Source organism: Pocillopora damicornis, chromosome 3, assembly GCF_964200805.1.
Source record: "Pocillopora damicornis chromosome 3, jaPocDami1.2, whole genome shotgun sequence".
Taxonomy (NCBI): domain Eukaryota; kingdom Metazoa; phylum Cnidaria; class Anthozoa; order Scleractinia; family Pocilloporidae; genus Pocillopora; species Pocillopora damicornis.
The window spans coordinates 12249505-12272572 of NC_142672.1; the positions used below are offsets into that span (position 1 = coordinate 12249505).

The window sequence follows — 23068 nt, forward strand, 5'->3', positions numbered from 1 at the left end:
CACAAGCTTTATTACCATCGACATTAAATTATGATTATAGTTAACGACTTTAAATGCATTTCGACTTTAGATTAAATATAACATGGACAAAGTGCTTAGGAGAAGACAGCCCTTGTTCAAAGCGTTTTAATGGTCGCATCAAGTGTTCCTTCTTTCATGAACTCTTGGGATTTAAATTCATTAATGTAGCCAGCTTTACCTTGCGCTTTTGAAAAACAAGTCAAAGTTTTTTTGTTTTTTGTTTTTTTTCATTTTCAAATTAAAAAGAGGCACGCCCCCGAATAAAAAATAATTTTTTGTAATAAGAACTCATGCATGGTAATCAAGTTTTTTCTTCAAGAGGCTCAAGTATGTGCATTTACGTTTTAATTTTGATCATTTCAAGAAAGTGACTGTATTCTATCGTCTTCAAGATCTAAACTTTTGTCTTACAGTCTGTTGATTAAAACTATTGAAACAAAGATGATAAGAACCACGATTTCGCTTACGGCTTTAGTACAAATTTGATCCATGTAAGCCTTTCTTGTTTATATTTTCCTCGAAAACCACGAACCAAGATTCCTTTTTTTTTTTAGGTTCAACTTGCTTTGTGTCAGCTCCGGCACCTGCTAAAAAGTAGGCGAGATCTGTTCATGTACAAAACAAAGCAGGTGAAAATTTTGCTCCTTTTTTTCTGATTATTTTTCTTCTTTATGACAAACGTGACTGCCTTGAATCAAAATTTCGGCTTAGGCGTGGGTTCCACTGATGCATGCAGATTAAATATAGTACCCTGGCAATTTAAAGGGAACTGAAACATTTGCTCTTTCCATTTTTTTTTTTTTTTTTTTTTTTTTCATTAGAGACGCTATGTTGATTATTTTTCTTCTTTATGACAAACGTGACTGCTTTGAATCAAAATTTTGGCTCAGGCGTGGTGATCCACTAATGCATCCAGATTAAATATAATACCCTGGTAATTTAAAGGGAACTGAAAAACATGACCGCCATTCCTAGGATGTTATGTCTATGAAAGTATATCGCTTTGAAAAACAAACTAACTTTTGGCTCCAATTTTCTAAAGTTTTCCTTATTCATTCATGGCGATTTATTTTCATGGGTTTTTTTTTTCGTTTTACAGATATTTTGACGTTTTGTTCCGTAAACGCACCTTAAGACGCATCCTATGAAATCTGTGAAATTATTTTCAGGTGTCGCGTTAATCAATGAAATAGGATGACTTCTGTGGGAGTTTTGCAATTACCTTACAGTAGTAAACTGGGTGCACAAAATGTGTCCTTTGTTTGAACGTATCTTTGTTTGACACATGAATTAACATACAAAAAATAAATAGACAAAATAAACAGTGGATACCCAGGAACTTTTAAAGAGAGAACTATAATTGTTTGTGTTGTTCTCTATATGAACACCATGTATTGAGGACTTGAAAATTGAATATTGAAAAATCTTTGTGGGTGACTGTTTCGTCTTGATTCTTTCTGCACTTTAAACGCCGTTTTAGTGCTTTTAAGATGATTTTTTTCTCGTTCTAAATCATTTATATTTGAGAGATCATCTCAAGCTGTAGGATAGTCAAGCTCATGAATACAGATCAAAAGAAGGCGCTCTTAAAGCTGCAAACACGTTAGCAAGAGCCTCTTAGAAATTAACTTCTGTTTCCAAGGACCCATTTTTACGCGCATGAAAAAATTAGTATATTCTGTGACAGTTTTTCTTTTTGTTTCAATAAAAGTTGTTCCAGGAGGTGTGTTTTCATAGCTACGAATAGTTCATGGTTTCCTTTTCATTAGTATTCATACAACTCTGTCGTCTAGGTCGACCGCATTTTCATTGTGCCCTCCCATTTCCAGCTCTTGGCAATTCAAAAGACTTTTGAACTCGTCTCTATATCTTCTGTTAAAAACTGTGTAAACGATGGGATCTGCAGCACTGTTAGCAAACACAAACATGTTAGCCAAGATAACCCACGTATTGCACTGTGCACATTTGTTATCGCTGAAGAAATCGAGTACTAACCAGGCAATATGGTTTGGTAACGCGCATACGGCAAATGCTATGGTTATAACAATCGACATTTTCAGCACCTTTTCTGAGTCTTTTATCTGATCTGGCTGTGCGACTGGTACTCGATCTCCGTTTAACCGTAGTTCGCGACAAATTTTGAGGTATGAAACAAAGACAACAGGCAGTGGTATTGCGTAGTCCGCAAAGAATATTGTAAACGAGTAGATACGACTGTATGTTTGCTTTGGTTCCGGCCAACCCTCTTCGCAATAACCAGTTAAAGGGTTTACTCTGAGGACCAACACGTAGGGAAATACCAAGACCAGTGAAGCGAGCCATATGAGATATATGGACTTTTTTGCGTCAGTGAGACCGATTTGAGTCTTCAAAGGATGAACTATAGCGCGATACCGACTGTAACCGATCGCCGTCAACGTGAAAACGGACGCGCTAGCGCACAATGTTTGTAATGGAAAGAGTACCTTACATAATGCGCCGAAGTATGGCCAGATGCAAGACTTCTCTTGAACGGGAAGATCAAATGGTATACATATTAGCGTGAACGCCAGATCGGCTGCGGCTAAATTGACCAAATAATAATTCATCACTGTTCGCATGCGAAGTCTTTTCCAAACTACCCAGCACACAAAGCAATTCCCACTCAGGCTCACGGCAAAAATTGCGCCAAAGATAAAGTACTTTAGGATCTTCACCACTAATTCATGCCTTGGAGGAGGACAAATCTGTATGGACTGATTTGACTGCGCAATTGTTTCCCCGATAGTTGCATTCAAAGCCGACATGTTTCAGGCGGTGGAAGCGATTCCGCCTCTTGACCAAAACCGAGTTTATCAGCGAAGATATGATATTAATTTATATCGCTGAAATTTAATCGCAGTGGACATTTGGCTAAACGTCAAACACTCAATGGACTTTAGATGTCTTGGCCAGTAGGCGTCGACCTCTTGAGGCAGGTGATGCAACAAATCCTAACTAACAATGTGCAAATATATATATTTACTTTTCCCGCACCGTACGATGCGTCTTTCGTTAACGAAGCTGACTTATAGAAAACCTGCGTCGCTGGTCAAGCAGTTTGGGAGATGAGAAATTTCGTGTTGGAGTGTGAGCCTGCGTTTGCATAAGTCACGGAAAATTGATCCACTGTCAATGTATCTGCATTGCTCACAACCTGATGCAAATTCGACTTTAATTTCCACGCGCACCGAATGTTTCTTATCTTTTTTTATACGGCTAGCATTAATGGTCAACACAGTTTTAGGGTTAGGGTTAGGAGTGCCGGACGGGATTATTATTATCAATCTCACAATAATTGAAAGGAGGGCAATTCACCAGGAATCGGAGATGCGGTTATTACATCCCCCCCTTAGTGGGCTTTATTTTGGCAAATGCGCAGTTGCCTAGGGGCACGACATAAAGTACGCTCGAGGCAATCGAGGAAAAAAGTGGCCATCTGGCCAAGAAAAGGCAATTTTTGAAAACAAAGATAAATTTCTGTGACTTTTTTCTAAAAAATGTCCTGGTAAATATCTGCCCATTGAACACGCTCTAGTTCAATTCCCTCCTGATCTAACATATATTTCTTCATGACTTCAATTCAATTGTTAACTTCTTTTTCAAATTCACTTTGAAAACATCATATCCGGAATACGCATTATAGAAAATAAAAATTGGATTTTCCCATTCTACTCGCTTTACGTTTATGGAAGAGAGACAACACACTGTTCTATGCACCCAAAGGCACATATAAAGAGGATCGAAATTGCTCTAAGTTGTTACAACAGCTGGCGCAAGGTTTGCAAGGAAGGATGACTCCATTTGAGTTTTTCCACCCACGCAAGTGGAGTTGTTAATACTTGGCGTTCATAATTTAGACATATCTCTTTCATTTTATACACACCATAAACTGAAATTCACAGTGTGTTATTTCAGATAAGACTAAACATAGATTTTTTTTTCTGAAGCGGTGTGACACTGAAAAGCTTGTGTATATGTAATAGAAAATGGATCACAGTCAAAAGTGTCCGTAAAGGCCTATTTACACGGTACGACTTTGTCGCATGCGACAAGCTTACGACAGGCCTACGACACGAATTGTATCGTGTAAATCAAACCTACCACTCGCTTACGACTGTCGTGCACGTCACAAAAAATGTCGTAGGATTTTAAAACATGTTTTAAAACGCTGCGACAATCGTAGCCGAAATTGATGGAAAATGACGTATTTTGTGACAAATTTCTACTGAGTAGGGGAGGAAGGTGAAATTTTCTTGCGTCAAAATGGCAGAGGAAGTCGCCTCCGGAAAGTCGAAGACTGCTTCCAAAGCGAAAAATACGTTCTCAGATGAGGAAACAGAGAATATGATATCACTGTGGAGCGAGGAAGAGATTCTTTTCCTTCTCTTGCAAATTATTGAAACAATGACCGCGGCCGAAACGAGTGGAATTGCACGCGATTTTGGCATGTCGTAGGTGAAAATGTCGTGCGCGTGTAAATTGTCCTAAGTCATGTCGTAGGCCTGTCGTAAGCTTGTCGCATGCGACAAAGTCGTACCGTGTCAATAGGCCTTAAGAAGTCTGTGGTGTTTTACGTTAATGACTCGGGAAATCCGCTTAAATGACCTACCTTGCCTGTATTACCGGTGATAAAATTTCAAGGGGAGACGACACCTCCGGGTAAAATTGAAAGGCAGATCTGTCAATCGGCGAAGAAAGTGCCCATTAACTCATTAAGTTCGCTCAATTTACATCAAAGGGAGCAAGGCAAAGGCTTTACTTTCCGGAGGCAATACGAGGCTGGGAAGGTAGTAAAACATCCTTTCATAATGAACGCTGGAAATCGAACTGTGTAGTTAACGGCGTTGTCACGAGTAGGATTATGGAGTGGCAGCGAATGTCTCGATTCCGCACTTTTCAATCTCCTCGCTGCTGAAGTTTGTCTTCAGTATCAAGGTGAAGTTTCAAGATCCCACGCAGCTCACTACTGCTGTTTACAATGTTTCGATTTCAGTGACAGTGAGCAACGAGGAGTATCCTCTCCTCTTCTATTACACGCCTTAAGAGTCAATCCCGCCCATGGAATTTTGTCAGCTTTCCGTCGTCATGTTATCCTACGTTTCAATTCAGACGCGAGTGAAGCGTTTAGCATTGGCCACGATGCACTGATCCGGCGGGGAAATGAGTTCCATTCGTCTCAAATTTCGTCAAGTTAAGTTCACACAGTTGGGACCATAAATGTCTCACTATGGGTATCAGTCTTTAGGAGTTACCTTTTTCTTCAAAAGGGAGGGGGGGGGGGGTGTTTGTCGATCCTTAGATTGGAAATATAAACGACAAACTACGCTATTTAAACTATATTTTATTTCATTTTCATCTTTTTCTTCCATAGACGTCCGTTTATATCACTGTTTTTCAGGAGCATAAGCTAATCGACGGAAGCAAAGAAAAGTAACAGTTTCGGCAGATTCTTAACAAATGCTAAGGAAGAGTGTCTGATACAAATTCGCGCAGAAAATTGGAGGGAACTTGGGATGACGGATGTGTCACGGCAACAAAACAACACTTCCATAAAGCCATATCCTCACTTGCTTTAGATCGTATATTATCTTGCACATTATACACAAACTTGTGGGAAACCAACAGCAATTTCCCTTATTGTTTCACCGACTTATTTACAAATAGTGACTCGTTAAAAATTAGAACCTGCTCGTCTGATTCGTCAAACAGAAATATCAAGACATTCAGAAAAGAAAGACTGGTCATTTTCAAAACGTGGATGGTTGCAACGGCTTCACCATCGACACTGCCTGAGGAAACATGCTGTGGTAGTTTGCGAGAGGAACTGCTCTTGCAATAATTTGCTTCCCTATCAATGATAAAGAAAAAGAACTTTAGTATTCTATGACAAAAACCCTCATGGTTTTGACGTCGGGTGCTGGACTGATTTTGTTCTTCTTGCGCATAAATGATTAAGGTAGTTCTCTGAGAAATTTAACCTTTCTGACCGAATGCATTTGTTGAAGAATTGAAAACCCCTCATGAGAATACCTTACTAATAGATTTCAATGGAATAGCGACCCATCTAAGAAACTATCCATCGATACTTATCCGAGATAACAAGTTGAGGGAAGAAAATTTTTCGTTTTGCTTCGATCTACACAAAGATGCTGAAGCGTGAAAATCTAACAGACACTAGAGGGATCAGTTGCTTTACAACTGACAAACCAACAGACACTTTCTGTTCGTATGCATGGACACAAGTAGGCCTTTTCGCCGACGTGAAACCTTACTGATTCCGCTACTTCTTCCATAGCCAGTGCACAGTATCAGCACACAGCTACTATTTTTGCTGCTTTGACGCTAGTCGAAGAAGTTAATTATTCGAATCCACTACAACGGTTTCTACGCTATAAACCAGCAAATAGCTCAGCCAACACGATCTATACTAAAACGTTCACACCAGTAACATTACTTTAGTATCACTTACCAGCAAACCATCTGCCATGGAGGGCTTTTGAAGCACTGGCAGCAACTTCAGCATTACTACATTTCACATACACAACTCCCTGTAAAATAAATGCAAATATCAGCTTAAGGAGACGGTTAATAATTCAAGAGCCTTGCTTGCACTTGGACCACTTGGAGGGGCAAGGAAGTTCTTTAACATTTTTCCATTTTTATAAGATTTGAAAAAAAAATTACACATAACGAGCCCTTGCTACAGTGGTGAAGAATGCAACTAAGACCAATCTAAGTCCATGCACAGCTGCTCTATGCACATATTATTTGCTTCAAACAAACCTGGGTAGAGGTCTTGTCCACATGAATGTGATACACATGACCATATTTTGTGCATTCTTCCAATACATCATCTTGAATGTCAGCATCCCAATCAGGGTCTTTCTCTCTATTGAAACAAATAAAATCACTCTGATCTTCTTTCCAGAATAAAAACTTTTTCAAGATTAATAACCACTACCAAAGGTAAATGCTTTAACAGAAAATTGATGATGGCTAATGTCTCAGACCATCTGAAGGCTTTCCTACTCAAACTATGGTAACTATCCCTCTCACATAAGAGTGACATCCAGGAACTTCCAGCTGTACTCTCCTACAAAACATGCATACACATATGCATGTACAGTACAAGGACTGGAGTACAACATGAAAAGTTTAAGAGGGAAGCTGCTACTTACTTGGTAGGGTCAAACATGTTTAGCAGCATGATACAGGGTGTAGGAAGGGGAATGGCTACAGGTGCTGTCATAGCTTGTTGTACACCAACAACAGCAGGGGGAACACCTGGCACTTGAAGACCTAGAAAGGCAAAATAAATCAATAAATCTTCACCCATTACCTGAATGCTACTGAGAGAGAAAAAAAAGCCACACATTGGAAGTGAGAGGAGTTTTGAAGGGCTCATCCACAAGTATTAGCTACTTTATTTAATTGAGAGAAAATTCCTTCCAAGATCAAACACCACCAGAAGTCTTGCCTTGCTCACATCACAGCCTCTTCACTCATTTTGTACTAGTGCACAACTTCATTCCAAGAGGCACAGGTTGGAATCACTTCCTTTCTTGCAGTTTACAGATGAGAATCATTTCTTCATTTGCATATCATGAAAAAAGTGAGTTGTTTAAGACTTCAATTGTACAGTTCTTACAACAAACAACAATTAAAATTCCACTAAATGTATAACTAATAGCCACTTAAGGAACACGTTAGTGAAATCTCAGAATGGTGGTGGCATAATGCAGGAAGAGATTCTTTTCCATTTTTATCGCCAGGTGCACTTACCGGCAGAATGACCCTGAGATAATTTAGCCATGAGAGCAGCCCTCGCAGTGGAGTTTAATTCAACACCACCCTTTTCATACTCCTCATCATCCAGGAAGGAATAGGAAGATGAGTCCCCTCGCTCTGTTACGGGCCCAACCTTCATAGGCCTTCCAGCAAGTTCAAAACCATTCATCTGATCCATGGCTTGCCTTGCAGCATCAGCATCTCTGAACTGTAAGAAGCCATAGCCTTTCGACCTCCCTGTTTCAGAGTCATAAATAAGCTGTACACTATCGACAATTCCAAAGGGTTCAAATATTGCCTTTATCATTTGTTCTGTGATGTTAAAGTGAAGGGATCCAACATATAGTCTTGTAGGTCCTGGTGGAGCCTTAAGCTTTTCAGCCTCTGCTGCTGCTCTGTTCTTCTCTGCTTGGGTAGGCATCACCATAATTGGGGCTCCTAAGAGTTTCTGACCAGACAGGTTTATTGCCTATGAAAATGAAAAGTTCATGCACACAAACAAGACTCAGCATCAACACTGCAACAACATAAAAAAACAATAGAAAACAAAGGCAGGCAAAGACACCCTCAACTATTAGTTTGATGCCCTGTTCAGTGACCAGGTTAAATCAAGCCGGGCATGAAATTGCGCCTAATACAGGCACCAATGCGACTAAATTTTTCACTTTGGCAACCAAATCCTGAAAGTTAGTCGCCAAATTGGCGACTAAAGCGTTTCATCATAACCTTACCAAGAGATATAGTGGATTAAATAAATTTGCAAAGATAAATCCGCAGCAAACTTCCTTGTTTAGTTTGTTTCCAAAACGTAGCACATGCATCTCGATCGATAACTAGACGCCATCTTGGATTTCAATGAGCCTGAACGTTGTATATCATACATCCTAGTGTCCACTTTGTGGCATGTTAAAGATCTTTTCCCTAACTTAATTTTTGAGGGTCTATCTAGAACACTGACAGCGTAAAAAAAAAATTTTGTTGTCTTTGAAAATGGCGACCAACATTTTTTGAATTGGCTACCGCTTTGAAGAATTTGGGAGCCAAGTGGCTATCAGAAAAAAAAGTTAATTTCACGCCCTGTCAAGTTGGTTTTGTTGTGGAGTCAACTTCAGCAACATTACTGCACTTCACACCACTATGGTGGATAGACATTGCTTTCATGCAAAAACTCACCAGAGGCACAGCTGATCTGTCAGTGAACTCCACATAAGCAATTCCTTTTGACCGTCTTGAGTTACGATCTGATATAATCCGCACGTCAGCAACCTAAGATAATAAAGTAAATAAATTACCTATAGCACTACTAACCCCAAAACAGGACAAAATGGAATGCAATGCAACATATACAAGTGGATGAATATAAGCAACCCTTCCTCTCACTGCTTACCTGGCCCACTTTTGAAAAAAATTCTTCCAGATCTCTAGGTCTGATATTTCTTGCCAGCTGCATGCAGAATGCTGTTCTAGCATCCCTCTCCTCTGGTGTTATATCCTCTGCAGGCTTTAGCTCCCTCCTAAAAGAAAAGTCATAATACTACTGAGCTTCAGTTTCTCCTCTGTAGAAATGGTTGAACTGAAACTATACTATATTTGTGATGATATGGTCACTGAAGGAAGAAAGCCAATCCACTCTTCTTGAGTTTAGCACTATTTAACAACTATAAAACAACACTAATCGAGATTTTCAAGGAAATTATGTTACCTTTCAAGACGCTGTACAATAGTGCCACTATTGCCTCCATCAGCTTCATCCCTCTTCTTACGACTTGATGGACTTGGACTACGACTTACACTTCTTTTTCTATCACGTCTTTCTCTCTGATCATGGCTAGAATGTAAGAGTGAAGGACAAGGTTAATACACATCTTAATAAATTATATTCATGATATTTTACCCCCAAATTTCCTCTCAAAAAAAGGTCACCATGGTACATAACCAACAAAAACAAAAACAAGGTCCATCAAAATTTTCTGCTTTTTCATTTAACAAAGGGTTAACCTAACTACATGTATAATGCAGGTTAAAAGTCTTTGGTCACTTGACATGATTTCACAAAAATCAAATTATTCCACCCCACCCACCTCTCCCCCAAACAATGTTACCATGCTTATATTGTACAAGCATCCTTGAACTCAACTCAAGGGAAAAGTGATACCTAACTCCTCTTTTCACTAATAACCTATTACATGAAATTTCCAGCCATCCAAGGAGTAGACCAAACAAAACCTTCATTTGGCCGAGTATTGTCTGTTAACCAGCCCTTGTTTCACAACCTGCAGCAATCATGAACCTTTGACCCGTTACAGAAACTGATTAACAAAAGAAAACTAGTTCAGGACCTTCCCTGTTTGCAGAACTCAACAACTAGTAATGGAACAGCTTAAGGACTTGATTAAAACATTTCTTCCACAAGTTATTTGACTAGGCTTTACCAACCTTTTGCGCCTTCTGTCTGGGCTTCTTGAACGGCTTCTACTCCCGCTACTGCTCTGGCGTCTACGCCTTCTGAAACCAAGCAACAAGAAAGAAAGTCATAGTTGACAAATGGTGGAAATTATAAAGAATCTGGTAGACTTAAGTGTCAAACAATTATTGACCATCCATTAGCAATAAGAAAAAAGTACAAAAAGTATATCTGTACCTGTCACGATCTCTTGAACGACTCCGACCTCTCCGAGCTCTAAAACATTAAAAAGTGACCATAGTTTCAATATCTATTTGAAAAAACTTTCCCTTGAATAATAATAACAATGATATTAATTAAAAGATGAAATGAGCTATATGCCCCTTTGCATGCAGTCACATGGAAAGCATTGGTGAAAGCTGACAAGTGTATACATTGGGCCAGATGGGTTGACATGAGCTGTGTGGAAAAGCCATCATCAAGTCTCATTCAATCTTCCAAACAATGCAGTTAGTTCCCACAAACTCCTAAATTAACAGTTGAACTAGATACAAACACCAAAAAGGGTTAATAAGTTCTACTGAATAGAACAGGTCTTACTTCTCCTGGCTTCTGCTACGGCTACGACGTCTCCGACTCCTGAAATTATCAAACCTAACAATAAGTTACAATTCTAACACAAGTTCATTAGAGAAGAAAAATCAAATTATTAAATTCCAAACAGAGAACAGAAGAGTTACCTTCCGGTGCTTCTACTGCGACTCCGATTTCGATGACTACTGTTGACAAAAGTATCGAGAAAAACAGTCAGAACAGTTTGATAAATATTTTGAGACAACTATGGGCTTTTAAGCCTATACCCCTTGGGATATATTGAAACTTTTAGCAGTACTTTTACAAGATTTTTGCCCTCTTATCCAAGATTGGCAAAAAGTAGGCAAGAAAGGTTATTAACAAGATGCTTTCCTTCTGGTGGCCAGGATTTTTGCAGCGTAACACTGACGTTGTAGATAATACAATACCTTTATTTGCTCTTAGTGGATCATGTTCAGATGCAAACAACTGTTTGAAATGAGAGAAAACATGTTATGGCACATCTGAAGCTACACTGTAGAAGGAAAATGTTAACTTAGGGAGATGAAGCAAATGTAGCTTATTCAGAGCAAGTAAAAAAAATTTTGATCAGTTCCAAATGTCTAAGCTTAGTGCAGCTCTATACTGGGGACCAAGGAATGAATAAGACGGTTGCTATTACAACTTAATCAGCAAAAACTATGGTGCATTTAATTCCAACCTATGAAACAAAAGATTAACTTTTGGCTTTTAAAATTCTATTGGGTATTCCCTGTAAATGCCAACCAAGCTATCAACATCAATATGTCAACTCACAATCAATGCAACTTCAATCAACAACATTAGTTTGCTACACTCAGGAATTATGTACTATAAAGGTATAAAAAAGACTTTACTTTTTTCTAATTTTCTCTCAATCAGATGATCAGCAACCATCTACGCTAGAGGCATCTCTGCCATTTACTTTTGCCAGGTGATAATAACTTGGCAATTATAGAAAAGTGTAGAAATTGTATAATGTTTTCAGATATTGGTTTTCCTGACTAGTAGTCCTGCTTTTTTAACTTCTGCCTTGTTACAAATTTAGGCTGAAATCTAAAAAAGAGTACACTCCAACCCTCCCCTGAATGGCCATTTACTTCAACCTGTTAACATCAAAAACCAGACATCTTGTAGTCCAGTGATCATCCGCTGTAATTATGCCTTGCATAACCTAAAATTTCTACCTAGGGCGAAAACAGAAATATTCGCTCAGATTTCACATTGCTTGGTTGTCATGAGGTGCTGCAAAACTGAAGAAGCTTGTTAGGTGTACATGTATCTTCACCTTGAGCACTGATCAAGTGGTCTGATAAATTGACTTCGCATCCTTTATGTCCCTTTGCAACCCTTCCGCCATGTATGGAATTACATGAGCTGAATGAAAACCTGACGGTGTTTTGGTGTCTGTTTCTAGAGTTCATCTGGATAAGCGAATGCAAAGGCTTTACATTTTAGAGATAAGACTCCTTGAGTAAGGAGAACACCCTTCTTGTAATCTTACCGTTTTCTTCTCTCTTCCCCATCACTATTTGTCCGGTTTGAGTCACCCTTCCCATTTGCTTGAGAGGGAGGAGTCTAAAAGAAAGAAGAAGACAATCTCTCTTCATAAAAGAGACACCAAACATACATCCAGTAGATTATCCTGGTTCATGATTTCCAAGATAATCTTGCTACAAATCACAGATTTTACATAAGTCTACCCCTGGGGAGAACCTTGGTAAACAGAAATATGGTCGTTTGCTTTGCTATGTTACAATTATATTACTATGTTATTGATGGTACGACTGCTGGCACAGTAACTGATGCATGATGACAACACTGCAGTGAATGTGAATGCTAAAAGAATCTGAGCACCACATACCCACCTCAACAGATCATCTCAAAAGCTAGGAAGAAGGCACTCAGTCTAATCAGAAAAATGTACAGTGTGTAAATTTTTTTTAAACACAGCCTTCTTGTAGAAAATTAATAATGCATCTGAAAGCTTTGAAAGTTCATGACCTCATCCTTTTAGTGAAAGGATCTGCAAAATACTTGCCTTAAAATTTTTGTTAAGAAATTTAATTCAAATGGGAGAATGAAGTTTTATTTATTTTCAATAAAATCAGAACAAAAATGACACAAAAGGTTAGCCCAGTATAGCGCAGTTCATAAATACAACGATTGTGTCAGTCGAGGTGGTCTGTAACTACCTCAAAGGGCTGGTTGTGCTGTAATTTCAAGTCTACAAAACAGAAAATAAGATACTGGGGTCAGATGACTGGGCAAGAAAGAAGCTAGCTCAAAGATATACTGACTGCCACAATCTAAAATTTCAGTAAACTTTTGGGAAAAAGTTATAGTAATAACGAGAAAAAATCATATCCTACAAATTTCATATAAAGAGTTTTGACCAGAATACAGATTTTTAAGCCAGTTTCCATTTCTTTTACTTTTGTCCAATATGACAGAAAATTATAAGTCACTTCAAATCTCCATTACCAAGTTGTTCATATCTCATTGCTAATAATGACTGTCTGGGTTTGAAATGCCTTCAGAAACCTGCTTTTAACTTTTTCATTATGATTTGCTTCAGACCTTATTGAAAAACCATGGAGGAAAAGCATGAGCAAGGCCACCCATTCAAGACATCAGTGGTTTTTACTACATGTAAGTGCTTTGACTAAATTTCACCAAAACCCTATATCAACTCACCTCTTTTCTGTATGGTGCTTCAAGCATTGCTTCTACATCAAAGTCATCAGCCATGATTGATGATGCTGAAGATAAAATTTCTAAATATGAACATGAAAAATGAGACAGACATGTTAGGACCATATGGGGTGATGCAAGTCGAAGTCTTCTCTGCACTGAGGTCAGGGATTTTAGTAGTATTTTGAAATTTAGTCAAGGAGGTGAGGAGCCTTCCATGAGATGACGAGTATTTGGTTTGAGTCTGTTTTTGGCAAAACTGCTGACCAGAAAACTATCACACAATATCTTACTGCTGATGGAATAAGTATCATACCCTATCATCTGTGAATTCAAATGATAAAAACTATCATTGACTATTATGTGGAATTTGAGCATGTCCAAATTGCATGATAAGAAATGATAGTTGATGATGATGCATGATAATAGTGCATGTTCAAAAGCGCATGATCGCACTATCAACAACTATCATAACTGCTTGTACGGGGCTTAGAAGACAGTTTTTCCGTGGTAACAGTCACCCTTGAGAGTCCTTATACCGCGTTGTCACTTGTTTCGTGGTAACAATTATACTATAATTCGCATAAATTAGAAGTTAGACACATTTTGAGTGCTTGCAAGCAAGTGAACTAATTCAAAGGACAATATTTCGATCGCAGATCATTGAAAGTTGCGGACCATGATGGGAGAGAATCGTCAAAAAAATTTTCATTGCCAGTCGAAAAGTCACATATCTACGTAGTGGACGCGAGCAACATTTGCAAACAGGACTTTCTTTGGCTTATCGTAGTGGAACATTAGGTCACTGAAGGACTCGCAAAAAAAATTTTGGGTTTATAATAGTTTGGCAGCTTGCAGCTACGTCGCCTAACAAAAACCATTGAAATTTTCCTCAAGGGAAAAACTGACACTAAAGTGATACATATCAAAGAGTGCTTAGTTAACCAAGCTTAAATAGTACTTACCGGATTTTCTTCGTCAAACACTCAAATGTGATTTATAAAATTCACAGAAACGAAATTCCACTATTCTTTCACAAAATGGCGAAACACGAGTTACACCACGTTAGGCCGCGGGGGGACCCAGCCAGAAAATCAAGGCGTCGCTAGCCTTATTTAGAAAACATTACCTTATAGGGTTATGATGCTCTGACGACATTCATTTGACGTGAGGGATTGGGGTTAGTTTATTTTTGATATTTCCGTAATGGTGGACGTGAACTTGTAAACTCGACGATATTCTTTCATATAAACGTCATCTTTACTCGGAGAGAATCATCGGAAAGTTTCAAGATGCCGTCAGTAGAAGGTAGGAGATGAATGCCTAATTTTTAAGAAAAGTATATGTAATGATTTTTGGCTGATTGTTTTTTTTTTCGATTGTTTTACAGACACCCTGTTCCAGTTGAAGGTAAGCCAGTGTTGCATGGTTGCATTGAACTGTAGGCTTACTTTGCAAGATTACTGACTATTTAACTGCTTACTAGTAATCCGTATTATTTGTGAGGTCGTAACGGTCGTCTTCGTCTCTTGTAAGTTCACATGCAAACAGTTAGAAAGATCCTCAAAGAAATGCGAGAAGGAGGAGAAGGCACAACAAGCTAAAGTGAAAAAGGTATCTAGTGCATATGTTTTGGGGTAAAACGAATTTCGGGTCGAAATGATTTCAAAATGCAAAAAGTTTGGCTAAACTTCAGAATACCCCGCAACTTTGGTCCGCCTCACTTACATGTGTCGGGAGGCTTTGAAGTTTTAATACCAAGTATGAGGTTAAACACACCTAATTATAGTAACCACCGTTAGTTTTCTCAAGTTATTTAACTGGACAATTGGACAATGCCATTTTTCATTTTGATCAAGGTTGTTTAGTTACAGTTCTACAAATCTTAAGTACAATCGAACCTGCATTGAGTGGCCACCCATGGGGAATGGAGAGGTGACTGGCTAGTTGCTTAACATAGGTTCCAAGGAATAGGGGTATTATTAAAAACAATAAAAACACCATTTTATGCAATTATGACCTCTTAATGTACAAAGCCTCATTCAAAAAATAATTATTGGGAGGTGAACAAGGATGAAATTTTACTTGAGAGATTGTTCTTAGTTTTATTTAAATGGTTCCACTTGAACTGATGGTTCAATATGGATAGAAGATTAAAAAAAAAAGGTCATTGGGAGTCAGTAAAGGGTGTCCAAGACTGCTCAGTGGGGGTGAACATTACAGTAATTAAGGGGAAAAAATTTGGGACAGTTGACAACCAACAGCTTAATACAGGGTGGCTGCTTAATATAGTGCTGCATAATACAGGTTTGACTGTACATAATTCATTTATTATTAATTTAATTGTACATTGTAATTGGCAATATGTGTGATCGTGTAATCTTACACTAGGTCCCTGTTTTGCCCTTGATCAGAAAAACAATTTGGTAGTTATGTTAATAGGACTGAGTGGAGTCCAATTCATTTTGTAATCATGCAAGTGATTCACAAAATGAGACAAATGCGAAGTGGGAGTCTGTTTTTTAATCACTAGTAAAAGTATTGACTGAATTGGATGACATAAAGTTTTTTTACCAATTAATGAACACTAAGACAAAATCTGAGAAATATACTGACCATTAAAATATCAATAACAACAACAACACTCACAAGTGACTTGGCAAAATCCACATCAACTTTCCCAGGATGTGATGGTAGTTCATAACAAGTTTCCCCCTCCTTCTCTCAAAGCATTGTTTACTATCCACTGAATACTTAAACATGAGTTCCAATGTACCATTCATGAGTGAATCATGTAACAGCAAATAAATGCCTGTTATAGATGTAGAGAAAATGAGAAGTATTCTTCACATATTGCATGAGATACACACACACACGCGCACCTTAACTATACTTATTTTAAAATTGATCGCTTATAAGTATATTTTTAATGATAATCACATCAAATACATGCATCTCTTTGCTTTCATCTTGTAGGCTCTACAACAAAAAAATATTGAAGGAGCGAAGATTTATGCAGAAAATGCAATCAGAAAGAAAAATGAAGGGTTGAATTATCTGAGACTTGCTTCTCGTGTAGATGCAGTGTCATCAAAAGTTCAGAGTGCCATGATGATGAAACAGGTACATGTTACACTTTTTAAGTGATTCCCTGCCTTCTTTCTGCATGACAGGCTGTTCAAAACCACTATATTGTTTTGTTTTCCATCATTTTCTCTCTTGTGTCAGTGGGTTGGTCAGTTGGGCACTTAAAAGGAAAGAAAACTTAAAGGAAAAAGTTAACTGAGGGGGCCTGGTTGTGTTTGAGCATTTGTGTGTTCATTTTCTTTCTGAGTTAAGCATTTCCTATTTTATTTATTTATTAACTGGCTTAAAAATTAGGAATTAATGATAACTGATCAAAATAAGACTTGTCACATGCTTTTGTACAATTTTCTATTATTGCTTTTCAAAATAAAGTCAAGATCATGTGTTTTAGCCCTTTCACTCCCAGGATTTCATTAGTAATTCTCTTTACAGTCTGCCATACAATTCCTATGATGTTAGTTTGGAGAATTTGTATTGAATCAACTAATAATCCCCCAATTGATATTTTTTCTTTATTCTTATCACTATTCTGCTTCACTTAGCAGTAATAATGTAAGGAGAAATTCTGTCTTGGTCACTCATGGGAGTTAAAGGGTTAATAAATAGGGAATGTAGATTGAACTCAGTGGTGATCTTAGGATAGTGTATAGTATCTTAGATTATTATCTTTTTTCATGGAGGAGGGGGGATGTTGGTCAGACAAAAAGATACATGATGGTTTATGGCGTTGGTAAGATGTAATAACACACACTAACGAGTCAGCATTCATGAAACTATATTGTATTGATCAGGAAGGATGAATACCTTTGAATCACCTCATGCAAGCTGTGCGCACAAGGCTGTACTAAACACTTGGAAAAAAAGCTCCAAGAAAATTCACCATGCAGCAAATTGCATGTTATGGTCCTAATGTGTAATATTTTTCTCAGGTTACTAAGAGCATGGATGGTGTGGTTAAAGGGTTAGATAAAGCTATGGCATCCATGGACCTGGAAAAGGTACTTTATTTACATTTTTTGAAAACATATGGTCACTCAAGGCTCCAAGGTCCCTTTTTCGAAAAGTTACCTTTTGGCAACCTTCATCTGCAAAATGGTTGCCATAGATAACAATTTAGTTGCCAAAAAAAAATTGTGATATCAGTGGGAGTACACTTCATGCTGTGTCACTGTAGGTGTGATAATTCAACCAATCATCAATAGATTTTTCAATTTTTTTTTCAAATCTGTTAGTTGCCAATTGGCAACTTTCACCACAATTTTAGGCTCCAGGGTTTTTCATGCAAGTTACAGTACACTTTTGCTAAAGTGAGATATTTCTGTGTGAGCTCCCTGTTGGATTGTGTGAATATGAAGACTGTTTTCAAGAAGAAAATGCACCTTTACTGCTTATGCCATAATACTCATGTGAAAATGTTGAGAAAAAACAAGCTATGAGCTAAACTGTACCCCAAGTAGTCAGCAATTTCCATCACTTTCCTCCTTACACCTCTAGTTCACATTACATCTTAAAACTAGTTCATCAGGATTTAATCTGTAATAAGTCTGATTTTAAGTGTTTCAATTTTTTGATCATGTAGATTTCAGCTACCATGGAGAAGTTTGAGGGCATGTTTGAAGATCTTGATGTTAATACTCAGGTAGAATTGAAATGTTTTCTATTGCTCCATTTTTCATCTTTTTAATATTTCATCGTTAAAAGAAGTTCTAGACTGAAAGACAATCATATTTGTTTCATATTACATGTGATACTGTTTTTCCAGGTCTTGGAAAATGCAATGGGAGAAGCAACTACATTGTCCACTCCTCAAGACCAGGTACTTCACATGTAGGCTGCAGAGAAAGAATTTTTATCGCAAATTTGTCCATGTAGTGTTTGATAAAATTACATTTTGTGTTGATGCATGCAAAAGGTAAAGAGATGTCATAAACACTCTTATGAGCTCCCCAGTGGTTACTAACCGTTAAACATTCTAATTTCTTTGTATAGTGTCATAGGGGTATCAAACTTTTTGCTCATGAAAATGAAGAGAATGGATCCCAACTAAATGAGCTCTCAATGGTTTTATTGAATTCTCTTAGACAATTAGATGGGAATGTGTAAAGAACAGCTTGGAGGTTATGCCTACTGACGTTAGGGTGTTAAGATTTAATGACGATCAGCCAAGTTTGATCACCTAGTCCCTGTATTAAACATATCCATGTACATTTTCTGTTGTTGATCAGGTTGAAGCACTTATTCAGCAAGTTGCAGAAGAAAATGGTCTTGAGATAATGAGTCAGTTGGAGGCTGTACAGCCTGGTACATCATCATTGAGAACTCAAGAGTCACAAAGAAGTCAAGGAGAGGAGGACCAGCTTAGTAAAAGGTGAGAAATGTTGTTATACTGGGTCATTTTGTGCAGCTTTGAGCCTTAGTTGGGTTTTTGTGTTGCATTGACGACAAGGAGGGTATGAGGTTGGTGAAGTGGGTCTGTGACACAAGCTACAGTACCTCTATTTGCCAAGGAATGTTAAGTGTTGAGTAAGTTGTCAAGGGAACCTTGGTACTAATGTGCAGAGGCAAGAATTTTACCAGAAAGATTAGCAATTATTCAGTCTTTGTGTTGTTAAATAAACTCTTGCTGTGTCTGTGCCCCCCCTCTCCCCCCCTTACTTGGCAAAGTACATGCCATTCACTAAGGAATGTGAATCATAAATGCAAGCCTGTCTGGAAGATACATTGCATTACATAACTGCACAATAGGCTAATATCAAATTTGCCTTGCTCCCAAAGTGTGGCTATGTAGCTCAGTTGGCAATAGTGCTCAACTTGTATTTAGGAGGCATGGGTTTGAATCCTACCAAAGCCTGGATTTTTCAGGCGTCCTTTCTTCAATAGCTGTAAAGTTAGTCCATCAGTGAGGATCATTTCTCTGCTTAATTTTCATATGTAGGTCAAACAGAATTTATTGCTTTAAAAACTGTGATTGATATCATAGCGATATACAGAATGCTTATCTCATGAACCTAGTTCAATGAACCTCGAAGTCTACAATACCTCAGAGATAGAGAATATTAATTTCTTATGGGAAGGTTAAGTTAACTGTGACTTTTTTATATTATCCTAGACTGGCTTCTCTACGCAGTTAATGGATATCTGAAGGAAGAACACATGACTAGTAATCTCAATTTATACCCTTCAAGTGTATACAAGCATAACAAGTTAGTTAAAGGCGTCACAGACTCGAGGAAACTGTCTAGGTAATCACAGCGGTCAATTGTCTACGCATGTGCATACGATGACTTTCTCGGTGAAGCTCAAAGCGAAATTATAATGTTCAGAGAAAACCCAAGCATTACTTTTCCCTGCTTTTGTCTCTTTACGGACCTCCAAAGTCTTTTTTTTTTTTCTTTTTTGGTTAGTTTTTCGTGGTACGAGCCCTTTCTTGTGTTTTCCTTGAAGATTTTACGTGGGAAGTTGATACGCGGCTGACCAGAAGTGATTCATTTATACATGCTCGACGCTTGACCGCTGTGTTGCTGTGTTGTCTAAGCAAGCTGTACATATGTTCCTTGGAAATGTATCAAAGTTTTATAAGGTGCTGAATGATTTAAGAAAGTTGTCGGTCTACACAGTTTTGAAACCTTTTTGATGTAGCTAGATAGTTACTAAATAATATTTAATTAACTTTGAATTCAAAGACGTGTAATGTTCCTTCTACAACTCTAGAAAACTTATAAGCACGGTAGATGGGGAATCAGAATTAAGTAAATCTTTTTACCTAAATGAGGTATTTTCTTGATGTGAACAAACTCTCATAACTGTTATGCAAGGATATGTATTACATAGAGATGAGAGAATTCAAATAATGAGATTTTACTGGACAAAGGGATGAGAGATTATGATCCAACGGAGAGGAGTTAAGGGACGAATTTGAAGTCCACATCATAGATGGATTCCATGCTGTCACACTAATAGTCCATTTTACAGTTGTGTGCTTGGTTGCTAAGCCTTTGAACAGGAGTGAGGCTAAGGATGACCGTGTTATGATACAAACCTAGCTGCTTTTCACATGAAAATTACTGTTATCACGCTAACTAGATACTGGTCTCTATCACAATAAGGTCACCTTCAGCCTCACTTCAAATCAAAGGCTTGGCAACTAAGTACACAACTGTAAAATGGCCTATTGAGCTCCAGCTTCTCCCTAAAATAATAATGTACAATCTAACAACTTCCCTCGTGTACTAACTCTGTGTGGATACTCTGTTGATACTCGGCGCTTTTATGGCCTGAAATGAGTTACGTCACTAAAAACCAAAAGAATGGTGGAGAGTGGAAAAGAGTAACAGCAAATTACAATAAGGAAACATTAGAAATAAACTTTTTGAGATGTACACCTTGTGACTTAACAAGAATTGCTTCTCAGCTTTTGAATTACCTGGTTATACTTAAAACAAAGAGTCGTCGTTTATCGTAACTTAAGTAACACCATAAAACCGGAATGATGAAGTCGAAGTTGTCTTCATTCACCTCAGTTACTCATCTATTCTGCTTGGAGTGTTTAAAAATACCTTAATCTTTCTTGGCTGCGCCCCGCCTTTTCTCGCCATTTTCTTGTAACCATTTTTCTGCTTAAACGAGCTCTTTCATGTCACTGAGCATCAATGACTTTCCAATATTTTAGATGGTTTGGTTTTATCAACTGAGCCGATAATGTTAATTGGCCACCGTAAAGAGTTTCTTAAGCTTGCGTCTCGAGCGTCTGCCTTTCGTCAGAGCGATTGGGAGAATTGAGAGTTTTGTAGTTCTAGAATCTAACATACTTGTGAAATTTAAGAACCTAGAGGTTAGAAAGTAAGGCACTGGTACTGGCTAATTCCTTTCTTTTTTTTTTTTTTTTTTACCGTGTTTACGGTCAGGTCAACCAACTTTTAGTCACCGTTCTGCAGATAAGTTCATGCGCTTTTTTTACTCCAGTTAATTTGGCTGCTAATTCTCAACTGATGACGAAGGAGAAGCATTAAGAGGGATTTCTGAGATATTCAACGAATCTTTGTGAAAGAGAGATACGTAGAATAGTTTTAATGACACTTGCGGAAAGTGCTCGTTGCTGTTACATTTTTAGCAGAACTACTTCATTCTGTTAAAATAAAACTATAAAATTCCAAGAATTTGCTGATTCGCTTTTTGTCAGTTATATTTCAACACGTCACGGTGAGTAAGTACCAAGCAAGTCTTCTAGATTTCCTTGTTGTGCGAAATATCAGACTTGCACGTGAATAACACAGTGATATCAATTTTATTTTTGTAGACTGATACAAAGGTCAGAGTACAATTTTAAATTAAATTAACACGCATTGGACACACTAAATAATCTTCTATGTGTTATTTCATGATTATTTAAGTCTTGTGAAGTGTAACAGTTATTAAGGTTTAAGGTTAATGGCTGCACCTCTAACCAAAATAGCCAATAGAGCTTTACATCATTAGTTATTGTCGATAGTTCAAGCAATATCGCTCTAGGTATCTAGCCAGAGCTACTTCATTGTTGTTGGGTTTTCACTGTTGTTACCCTAGTCCAAAAATCTTTTAGTTGACTTTTCAATGACTTAAGCACTCGATCGTTGAATGTTATGTTATTATCATTCATTCCATCATCAGCCAACAATTATAGAAGATAGTAACAGTAAAGTGTAGCAATGTTCTGTGCGAATTCTTAATCAACTTACAATAAACGATTAAGTTTGAAGTGTTGATAAGCGAAAAAAACCCATATTTAGGTTTAAAATGTATGTGAAAAGTTGTTCTATAGAGGGTTACCTCAGTGGTGTAATTCGTCAAAAGCACACAACAAAGTAGGAATTAAAGATTGGTGTGGGTGATTTCACGGAAAATTGATAAACTTTTTGACTAAAGAATGAGCGAAGAATTCAAATGCTGCAGGAGGCGTAACTAAGTGCTGCGTGAAAATTCTGGATTGCTCTTTTAGTTCAAGCTAAGTGCTGACATTACATGGCGACGAACTTTGAAAGATCAACGACAGCAGTAGCGTAAAACTGAAGTAATAGTTATCATGTATGTGTCTTTGGGACAGCGCTCGATGACAAGCCGCTGTTTGGGGATGAGCCTACGATCTTGATCGAAAAGCGGCGAAAATTTAGGTTTCTCTGAAGTAACAGTCCAAAGTTCATGTGCTTTGGAGCTAAAAAAGGGAGCAATCCTTGTTGTAATGTTTCACTGTTTCAGATCATTGACGTAAAGGAAATGTCATGTCAGAGTAACAGAAACAGGAAGGTAATTAACTAAACGCACTTTGCAGCGTACGTCGTAAGTGCCTCCAAATTTCCTGAAACGTTATCTGTTTTGCCTAATTTTTTGTATATTTTAGTGGGTTGTTCAGATCTATTTTTGAAATCCCCTTCCGCCACGTGGCTGGTGAAGCTTTGCCTATTTCGT

At 37.9% G+C, this 23068-nt stretch overlaps 3 protein-coding genes across 25 annotated transcripts; 1 reads left to right on the forward strand and 2 right to left on the reverse strand.

Annotated features, from left to right (window-relative positions):
- Positions 1–1357: 1357 nt before the first annotated feature.
- LOC113668864 (orexin receptor type 2) lies at positions 1358–4110 on the reverse strand. The gene has a single exon (XM_027184816.2). The coding sequence runs from the start codon at positions 2805–2807 to the stop codon at positions 1794–1796; it is 1014 nt and encodes a 337-aa protein (XP_027040617.2). The 5' UTR covers positions 2808–4110; the 3' UTR covers positions 1358–1793.
- A 1260-nt stretch (positions 4111–5370) lies between these two features.
- On the reverse strand, positions 5371–14592 carry LOC113668877 (RNA-binding protein 39). 23 transcript variants are annotated; one of them, XM_089199065.1, is made up of 18 exons: positions 14506–14592; positions 13544–13623; positions 13042–13073; positions 12715–12755; positions 12351–12424; positions 11953–12029; positions 10975–11013; positions 10835–10873; positions 10472–10510; positions 10267–10335; positions 9533–9658; positions 9218–9344; positions 9004–9096; positions 7825–8299; positions 7221–7341; positions 6826–6931; positions 6512–6590; positions 5371–5890 (listed from the first exon to the last, which is right to left on the reverse strand). In XM_089199065.1, exons 6-18 carry the CDS (start codon positions 12015–12017, stop codon positions 5790–5792), a joined length of 1479 nt encoding a protein of 492 aa, XP_089055191.1. In that variant the 5' UTR covers positions 12018–12029; positions 12351–12424; positions 12715–12755; positions 13042–13073; positions 13544–13623; positions 14506–14592; the 3' UTR covers positions 5371–5789. The 23 variants fall into 23 exon arrangements, with proteins under 23 accessions (XP_089055191.1, XP_089055185.1, XP_089055183.1 ...); XM_089199059.1 differs by having other exon boundaries at positions 10835–10888; XM_089199057.1 differs by having other exon boundaries at positions 10835–10888; positions 11953–12033.
- A 117-nt stretch (positions 14593–14709) lies between these two features.
- On the forward strand, positions 14710–22361 carry LOC113668879 (charged multivesicular body protein 1a). Its single transcript, XM_027184847.2, has 9 exons — positions 14710–14848; positions 14931–14950; positions 15077–15154; positions 16517–16663; positions 17557–17625; positions 18207–18266; positions 18390–18443; positions 18853–18995; positions 19737–22361. The coding sequence occupies exons 1-9, from the start codon at positions 14833–14835 to the stop codon at positions 19756–19758; spliced, it is 609 nt and encodes a 202-aa protein (XP_027040648.1). The 5' UTR covers positions 14710–14832; the 3' UTR covers positions 19759–22361.
- The last annotated feature ends 707 nt before the right edge of the window (positions 22362–23068 follow it).